The sequence below is a fragment of the Triplophysa dalaica genome, chromosome 7 (assembly GCF_015846415.1).
Source record: "Triplophysa dalaica isolate WHDGS20190420 chromosome 7, ASM1584641v1, whole genome shotgun sequence".
In the NCBI taxonomy this organism is placed as follows: domain Eukaryota; kingdom Metazoa; phylum Chordata; class Actinopteri; order Cypriniformes; family Nemacheilidae; genus Triplophysa; species Triplophysa dalaica.
Window position 1 is genome coordinate 22,775,101 of NC_079548.1, and position 9,812 is coordinate 22,784,912.

At 36.6% G+C, this 9,812-nt stretch overlaps 1 protein-coding gene across 5 annotated transcripts; it reads right to left on the reverse strand.

Annotated features, from left to right (window-relative positions):
* LOC130425527 (uncharacterized) lies at positions 1-7,345 on the reverse strand. Of its 5 annotated transcripts, none has more exons than XM_056751744.1 (11): positions 6,684-7,345; positions 6,498-6,604; positions 4,710-4,827; positions 4,370-4,595; positions 4,003-4,279; positions 3,703-3,880; positions 3,253-3,606; positions 2,162-2,410; positions 1,851-2,022; positions 1,629-1,777; positions 1-1,501 (listed from the first exon to the last, which is right to left on the reverse strand). In XM_056751744.1, exons 2-11 carry the CDS (start codon positions 6,573-6,575, stop codon positions 1,344-1,346), a joined length of 1,959 nt encoding a protein of 652 aa, XP_056607722.1. In that variant the 5' UTR covers positions 6,576-6,604; positions 6,684-7,345; the 3' UTR covers positions 1-1,343. The 5 variants fall into 5 exon arrangements, 4 of the variants coding, with proteins under 4 accessions (XP_056607722.1, XP_056607719.1, XP_056607720.1 ...); XM_056751742.1 differs by having other exon boundaries at positions 2-1,501; positions 3,253-3,433; positions 3,530-3,606; positions 6,498-7,345; XM_056751741.1 differs by having other exon boundaries at positions 6,498-7,345.
* Between the last annotated feature and the right edge of the window lie 2,467 nt (positions 7,346-9,812).

Here is a 9,812-nt window from a genome sequence, read left to right on the forward strand (position 1 = left end):
TTCACCTAATGAAGAAAACTGTATGAAAACATTTACATAAAAACATTATTCTATAATTAAGCTCCCTAAAATTATCGGTAAATGATGTCTACATTGTAAAAAGCAATGAACACATTAATGTAACAAAGTTTTTCAAGACTGAAGTCAAATTAATTTTGTTTCAATTTAAATGCATTAAACCAAATTAATTTGAAGCAACAACAATACTTTCAGTGTACAAATAATAATGAAACACAATAAAATAAAATACTTGCGCTCATATTTAAAAAACATATTTATATATTTTCTTCGAATCCGATTTTCAAGGTTAAATTTTATATTCTTAATCGGAAAAGTTCCTCTGTTTGGCCAGATTTCGTTCCTACTGAATTTGTAGGGGCGTAATATGCGAATTACGAACGATTTCAGCCGCCGCATTTATCAAGGTACGATCATTCGTACAATGAGATTAGCGGCATACGAATGTTTGATGAATCGCAAGTAAAGCCTGTCGTAAAACGATTTCTGCGCATGTACCTGCGCCCGTTTCTATGTTAGATTGATAAATGAGTCACATTGTGCGAACTGTCTCTTTAATACCAGTTATTTTGCCCTGAATGTAAATAAACATGAGCAAAAACATACTTCAATACAAAAACGTTGTGCATCTGTTTAATCTTGAACGTGCCCCAGCATATGAACATCTTAAACCAGCATCAAAACACACTTAACCCAGCATATGCTGTTTTTTTTCAACAGGGACAGCTTGAAGTGACTCCCTCATGTATGGTGTATCATCTGGAATGGTGCCTGTTTGTTTGAACACATTCTCTTTACAAAACACATGTAACATTTACAGAGCGGACTATACTCGCAGTTATGTGGTATGTAACAGTAAGTGCCACAGAATATTAATACAATTTTCAGTTCTAATTTCAATCGATATTATTGAAATCTTTTCTTACTTATTTACACAAATGCATACATACTGAGAGTACACAAACTCAACTCCTATTATTGATAAACCCACCAAGGAAATCACAATACAATTCATGTGACGTGTTTAATTTCACAAAGTGAAAAGGATCATTTACAAATAAACTTTAAAAGTTGACATGTTTGGAAAAATTGTCCATGCTTCAACGTATTCAATGAAAACAGCAGACATCTCCATATCTCACTCACAAATACACCATGAACGGTCTTATTCTTTTTTGCCAATACTTTTTTTGGCCTATCGCAGTTTTGTGAGCTGGTGCTGGGGTTTCCTTGGACACCAAATACATGGTGTCATTCCAGCCTAGCCTGTGTGGTCCTGAGGACACGTCGGGACTTTCCAGATGCACAGGGCAGCTATATAGGTTTCAGACCGCCTCTAGATTATAAAGCGAAACCTTTCTGGTGGGGAAATCCTCTGCACTCAGTGGTGGTGGAATGGGGATCTTCAAGACTTCCTCCACATATGGCGCAGGGAGCACAAAGACTTCATCAAAGATGAGGTCTAGCAGGTCATCCACATAACCTGTGCAATATGACATTTTTTTGTGCATTGTTGTTATGGAGTATTTTAACAACCTAACATAAGGAAACAGTTCAGTAACAATGTATATTTGTTTAATATATCGTAAATAAACTCAGGTTATACATACAAAATGTTGGTTCAGTATTCGCTTCATACACCCGGTTTTGTCCTTTCTTTGCCTTCGGTAAGGTCCTTTTGAACCGGGACTGACCTTCTGCTATTGTGGCTTGTAGTCGACTGGTGTTCTCATTGAAATGTAGTGCAGCCAGATACAGACTGCCAACAAAGAATACGATTTCATATTTCACGATCATGATATTTGAACTTACCATTATATAAATTACTCTACCTGCACAACATTCCAGTAAATGAGAAGTCCACGTTTTTTTGTGTAAAGCGTGAGATAATGCTGTGGAACGACCCTACAGAAGAAGTCTGGAAGTGAGGATATAGTTTTGTTACATCCTTCAGTATTCTCTTGTTAGAGAGAACTTTTTCCAACTTGTAGAATAGCGGAGTACCTAAGGAAGTGGGAATTTGCATGTATTGCAACTATTATAAATCGTAACTTGATTTAGGATTTACTTTTAATTGCAAATTACAAGATGAATATCGTGTCCTTTATTTTTGAGCATAAACAATACGTCTTCAGTTACGAACCTGCAGCCAGCCACTTGCTTTTGTTTCTGCTCGTCCCTTTTGCATGTAAACATGCAGGAAAATGTGGGTCCTCATGTGTGTGTTTATCCTGGACGTGGTTCAGGATTGATGTCAATTTCGCAACTCTCTCAGGTCCTGTGGTTGATGATGCAGCAGTCCAGTAAATGTGATTTTTAATACTAGGCAACCACTTGCGTAGTTTCTCACACCCCTTTAGATTAGCAATTTTGTCGAGGTGTTTTGAAATAGCTGGAAAAGACAGAAAATAAAAAAGAAATTCAACAAGTACGACAAAAATCAACAAGTGGAAGATTTAAAGACAAAATTGCTATATACTGTTCTTGTAAATATATGGCCCTTTATTATTACAATATTTCTGGAAGTAATACTTAAAATCGCTAATGTTATTCATTAGAGCTGATAATTTTTGTTATTAAAAATATACAAATAATTTAAGCTCGTTCTCTTTCTAAATTTCTTTAAATTAGCAGCTTTTGAAACAAAAAAAATGTCAAATTACATGACAACTTGTCAGTAACAGTATGTTAACACAAAACCCCTTTATAGTCCAAAGTAAATATATTATGAAAAGGTGAATATAAAATGCAGAGCTCCGTTTTGTTGGGTTGCTAATAGCTCGGAGTTAAAACTGGAGATGTGATTCCTACATATTTGTTGCGTGTCCAACGTATTTATCCTGGTTTGACATTTCCAGCACACTGCATACCTTTTATCAAGTAACGCTTTCTAGTCTTCGTAAAATCCGAAATGTGTCCAAATGTCAGCTATTAAAACTAGGGGTGCATTTTTTAGCACCGGTCGCTGCTCACCCTCCTCCATGTCTCCTACTGTGTATATACGCACATCTGACGTATGTGCCGCTTACTTCCAAAGGCCAAAGGCCATTTTTATTAATATTTTAAAAGTGATTATAATTAACAGAAACAATAATGTGTGGTGTTATATTTTATTTACATTTTTAAGAATCGATTATTTCATTATATGCATCGATGCAGAATCGTTTTACATCCGCGTCGTGAAAATTATTATTTTCCACAGCTCTATTATTAATGACATACAAGAATAAATACCTTTCTCTATGTGCCAAACATCATAGAACTGAGTTACATTTTTTTCGGTGAGAAACTTCTGTACTTGAGGATGCCGGTCAGTTACAATGCTGTCCAGAGTAACCCCTCGAGCTTCAATCAACTCAAGGCTTCTCTTTAACCCTTCCTTTTCCATGTGAAAGCCTCCTCCCACTTCGTTACTCTGTAAAAGATACATTACATTTTGGCGTAAAATTACATGTAAAACTAAAGCCAACAGAACCTCTTTTATAAAAAGTATATTTGTCTTAGTATTTACCTGGATCAGCTGTATATCAACAACGGTGTTTGTCTGAAGTTCCATCATGGTGTAACTGCCAAATTTGGCAGTGTGCTCTTCAAAATTAATGGTTCATCATTGTTTCATAATGGTACACTGGTGCACATTGTGTTGCTGTTTAGATGCGTTTTTCTAAGCATAATATAATTTACCTGATGAGTTGGCCCTCATATCCCCACCAAGATTGACTTTTTCCATTCGCCTCATCTGATTCAGCATCCCATCCTGCCAGTTTTTCCACTTGCACACAATGGCAGGCTCAATGTACATTCTCGCATGGCTGCGAAAGGTGTTGTACCTGAACACTTGTAGACGCATAGCAGCAAATACCTTAAACGGAGAGAATTTTTTTGTTTTGCTATTAATTATTTACCTAACTTAGTAAATGGAAACGCTTTTGGTAACAGAAATGTAGTCTCTGTGACTACATTTAGAATAATTCCTTTACTTACCTTTTCAACAGTAATGTAGGAAGCCCCGCACAGATACACAGCACAAGAGAGGTGAATGTTGCCAGCTGGAGTGCTGCCCATAATAGGCTGACTGTTCCATTTGCGTGAAAAGTTGCAGTGTTGGCAGACTTGGTCTACGCGTAAAAATGTCCCATGTGTTTGTGAACGCACATCACAGCGTCCCTGACATACCGGACAAGACTCGAAGAGTTCCATGATGCAAGTCTCATACACGATATATTTGCGTATGTTTTGGACAGGAATGGATGCTTGAGTCCTGGAAAATATGTAAATAAAGTAAAGTGTCAGCAGGGTAAAATGAAAGATACTGTTGATCATAAAACATCTGCACACTACAGAAACTTACGAAATGTCTATTGGCTCGGTTAAAGATGTGTCTGCAGGATCATATGTCACATCTGACCGGTCAACTACAGAAGAACAGCCCGCAATGAAAACATCATCTTCCTCAAGCTCCATTCGAGGTCTTTTTGATGGCGTTTTAAATGGTTTTGGAGACATAACAGTTGCAATAGCTGCAGGTGTGAATGACGACGTGCCTGGCGTCTGACTTGACACAGTAGTCTGGACACCTGTAATGCAAGATGTATTTGGTGTTTTCTTTCACTGTTTTACACCATGCCAACAGTATATCCATTGCAGCAAATGTATACAAGATAGAAATCTTTTTAAACCCATGCTCAAACCTGTACTTCTGTAGTGTGATTGAAGCGTCCTTCTTGATAGTTGTGTCCCAACACTATGCAGCTTTGGAGATTCTGTCTGGCAGCCGACTTCTCTCGTGCGACTGATACATGTTTCAGCCTTTACAAATAAACAGCATTTTCAATGGGTTACCTTTACCAAAACCATTCACTATTTGCATACAACAATCATCTTACTGCCTTGTTCATAAATATGAATTTCATGAAAACAAAAAACAGACAACAACATATGCTGACCATGATAGTTGTAGAAAATGTTGGCCATTGAGAATGAATCATATGTATGCATTATTTTAACTAACAGACATAAATATGGTTATATGCATAAACGTGCATTCAGAGTAGTTATATATGATAGCAACTAGTTACTGATCTTTACAGAACTGTCTATTACGTTGGGAGTAGCAATTTCTGCTAAAGTTCACTGTCTCTCAAATGCGTACTCTGTTTTTTAAATGTAAATGATTTGCACGATTTGAGCAAAATCACAACATTCGTTGCGAAACTACATTAGTCATAAATCAAAATAGATTTGTGCATGCCCAGCACTCACAATATATTATCAATTTTCAAAAAAATTGTTCACAAAGGTAATACTTGTGAAAAAATATTGATCAATACTCCATTGTTTAAATTGGATTTTGTATAAAATAATCCCAAACACAGGGGGTGATACATTTAGTCTTTCACAACTTGATTTTGTTTCTTTGCGACTGTGTGTACCTGTCATTTGTAATCCAGTCTTTCTGTTGTGCACATTTACATTTGCTATTAGCAAATCATAATTAATGTGGCTATAATATATGCAGGTATTTATGAATCTAATGAAATTATGCAGACAAAAGCTAATGGTTAAGATTATACATTTATTGTCAGATTGCCTTCTGAATACTTTTAGTTCTTCCCATCACTGCACAATTATTACACCCATTTATATTGATTTGGTATCTAGACTTATCTACACTGTGAGGCCTTTATTCTGTCCTTTAGTAATTTTATTGTAGGCTAACAACATGTGCTGTTGTTTTGCTGTCATTCAGTAAAAAGGCATTTTACTATCTTCTAGTACTTTTATAATTTGAAATAAAATAATTTTAAATGTTTAAAAACTTAACAAGAAAAGTGTTGTGGGCATATAGATAGGTACATCAGGTAAAGCTAGCGCAGACACTTCCTCAGACAAACGGTCAGAAGCTGTATTTTTATATCTCTTCTCATGTCCGCATTTCCTCCATATGCAACCATAGTTCTTCATTCTGACGTTCTGCATCAACTGCATGATTCAAGAGAGGACTTTTATACGTTTTTTACAATGGCTTCCTTTTGGGGCTTTTACTACTGCGCTTTCAGACATGCGCACATAATCAAAACTGAGATAACCGGTAAAGTCGTTTACATGCATCGCGAAATCGGAGTAACGGCAAAAAACTGCCTCTGCCGTTCGGTTTTGTCTTAAGCCGTTTATGACCTTTCCCCGATAAAAAAATATTTTACACCTTAACATATATCAGTTTATTTAGCATAATCCGCGTAACTGTGCATGTAAACGCGCTCATTGTTTTTGGACCAATATCAGTGATTCTAGGAACAGCCGCTAACATGATAACACATTACTAAAGAAAGGCGATTTAAAAACTGAAGTGCAATAGTGAAAGTGACCTATTTGTCAGATATAATTACCCATATCCGAAATGTGACCTCTGCATTTAAGCCATGAACACACGCACAGCAAGTCTTGAACACACATACACCCGAAGCAGTAATACTTACATCTTCCAGGGATGAAGCTTGATGGCGAACAGCTGGTACTGATCCACTCTTGAGAATCAACTTTTTGGCGAAACCCATGCCATACTGACCCGCGTTTAAAAAGCAGTCTGGGGTAAAATGATTCGCACACACATAAACAAACTTTGGTAAATTGAGGGGTTCGTTTCCTTCAAAAATAAAACGTACCCACTGCGTCTTCTGCGGCTCAGATGTCGGGAGTAAATGAAGACTTCTATGTTCGTTTTTACATCCGACAACTGAACACCTGAGTTGTTTCGGAGGCATTCTTGTCACTGGCTACAGATGTTCGTTTTGGCATGGAAATGGCAGACAGCGTGTCTCTGGAGGAAGTCGGGGTGTTTCTTATGCTCATAAGGCGGAGTCTGTGAGCGGTCACTGGCCGGGCGTAACCAGTGTGACATCACTTTTCTAGGAGATTGCCAACAGGCTGTTCAGTGTGGCTACTGTAGTTTGTGAGATTACAAAAAGCAGAATGGATGGATTTGTATAATTTCAGGATGGTCCCGACACACACACTGGTCATTCAAATGTATGTTTAATAACATTTTAATGAGCCTTTTCTGGATTAGGGGTCCTTTAACATATCTGACAGAATGTTTACTGTAAATCCAGGTTTCGGTTATTAGCTTCCAGTTGTTTCTGTGCATCGCAGCGCCTTGTTTGCTCCTCTTTTCTGTAGCTTTCATCTGTGTTTATGAAGACATCGGCGATGTCATGGTGAATATATCAATAAAGTAAATTGCACCAATGATCTTTCTAATTTTAGATGCGTTTGAGCGTTTAAGCAGCATTCAAACTGAACACGCTGCTGCTGTGACTTCCGCATACGAGACGTCATGTTCCTGCCCCTCCCCCTTAAAGTAACAGTGCATTATATGTGGGTCAACGCTGTAACGCTTGAATGACAAGAAAAACTTTCGATTTCACCACAGAATCATCATTGACAATACAGTGATTCATAAGGGGATTCTTTTTTACTATTTTTGGTTGAAAAACACAATAGACTGATTTGTTTTGAATCAAATTAAAGAATTTTTTTTTTCAAATTAATTAGTTGTTACGACTATTAAGTAATAAGTTACTAATTGCTACTTACTTAAAGCATCAGTATGCTGTTATCTACTGATTAGTTCATCTTTCTTCCATATTAGTTGTCAGTAACAACAGTGTTGATGCAGCACTAACCATTTGTTCTGAATTAGTTCCTGCATAAAACTATTAAGTATGAAACAATATAATAAAGTGTTGCCAATTGTTTTATTAGATTTATTTTTTTATTATTTGTTTGCTGTCCTCCGAGGGGGCTTAAATCCACTCTGAGTTTTACTCAGTTTAACTAAGCTTAATTAAAACGCACAGATGAAGAATAAGAGCAAAGAAGGAGCTGAGGAGGAGGAGGGATGCCGCAAGAATTGACACTGGGACGCTTATAAGCTAACGGGACTAAATGTTTAGGCTCCTCCTGAACCTATATTCAGAACGTAATTTATTGGCCAACCATGATTTTGACATAATTTTTTTTTATTTTGAGTAGCAGGTAACACGTTTATTTTGTCATTTTTATGCACAGGGTGAATGCACTCCTTACGTTTGAAAAAAACACCAAGCTTTATCACTGGGACTCAAGTGGACATCTAAAATGTTTAAAAAGTTAACTTGCATGTCCTGAGAGCAAAAACACACACACAAATCCTGACTGAGGTTGTCAAAACTGTTAAAGATAAGCTTTATATTAGACTTTATATGGAAGACTGGACCTTAATCCCATGTTAGGCGCATTCTAGCCACAAACTCAGATCCAAGATTTACATTTTACATTTATTCATTTGGCAGACGCTTTTATCCAAAGCAACTTACATTGCATTATATTATACATTTGTATCTAAATATGTGCTTATGAATGATCTAACAGCTAGACTGTGTTTAACAATAGATTTATATTTTGGGATGCGTTATCTTTAGATTAGATTAGATTCAACTTTATTGTCATTACACATATACAAGTACAGTGTAACGAAATGTAGTTTACGTCTAACCAGAAGTGCAATTAGCAAGTGCAGGATATACAGTGTGAATAAATACAGAATACAATATTAGTAAAATACTATACAATGGGCATGTACTATGAAAATATGACAGTCGGTATGTACTATGAACAATATAAACAGAAGGCTATATAGTGTGAACATTAATGTACAGGTGGTTATGAACAGATAACAATATAGACTATACAATAGTGCAAGTGACTTGAGTGTGCATTAGTTACAGACATTAGGTATTAAAGTTACAGTGCAGTAGATGAGTTAATGCAGTTATTGAAGTTACAGTGCAGTAGATGAGTTAATGCAGTTATTGAAGTTACAGTGCAGTAGATGCGTTAATGTGGTTATTAAGGTCACAGTGCAGTAGATGAGTTAATGCAGTTATTGAAGTTACAGTGCAGTAGATGCGTTAATGTGGTTATTAAGGTCACAGTGCAGTAGATGAGTTAATGCAGTTATTGAAGTTATAGTGCAATAGATGAGTAGATGCAGTTATTGAAGTTATAGTGCAATAGATGAGTAGATGCAGTTAGTTATGCAATAGATGAGTTACAGTGCAGTAGAGTTAGTTACAGTGCAGTAGAGAGTTGTGCAGTTATGAAAGTTACAGTGCAGTAGAAAGTTACAGTGCAGTAGATGAGGTAATGTAGTTATAAGAGTAGTCCATTAGTGAAAATGAGCATTCAGTGTAATATTCCTGGTGTGCAAGTGAGCAGTATAGAGTGCAAATGATGCTATGTGTGTGTAAACAGTCCGGTAGAGCAGATACATGAAGTACTGGTGTGTACAGTTCAGTCATGCATGGCAGCCCTGTAGTGCAATGTAAGCAATGTAGCAGCATTACAGTTAAAGTTATGAGGGGTAGTGGAATCAGTGGGGGACAGAGTTCAATTTAGGAAACAAAAATGCCACCCAACAGCCTGTCAGGACAGATGTTAATGTTGTGTTTTGTTATTAAAAGTCCCATTCTGAGAAAAGAGATGTGATTGTCTTCTCTTCACAAAAACATCTTTATCTGTCGGGATATTTTTTTGGATATTTTCTTACTTCAAGTCTTGTTTCACAACAGGCTTTATTGAAGACTGTTTTGCACGATTTCAAGTCCTTTATCTGAATTTGAGTCCCGATTTTCATCTCATAGTTACTTTTTAAAATGGTCTAAAAATAGGCCTGTTTTCGCATAAATGTGTGTCCTATATATGAATGCTAGCAGCAGGTGTTTAGTAGAGTAGCTGAAGAATTTCTTGGCACA

Excerpts from the sequence above, each read along its gene's own strand:
- LOC130425527 (XM_056751741.1), bottom strand. The coding sequence starts at position 6,782 with ATGCCTCCGAAACAACTCAGGTGTTCAGTTGTCGGATGTAAAAACGAA. Across the intron at positions 4,828-6,497 it reads AAGCTTCATCCCTGGAAGAT|GCTGAAACATGTATCAGTCG; the intron begins GTAAGTATTACT and ends TTATTTGTAAAG. Across the intron at positions 1,502-1,628 it reads GAATACTGAACCAACATTTT|GTTATGTGGATGACCTGCTA; the intron begins GTATGTATAACC and ends CATATTGCACAG.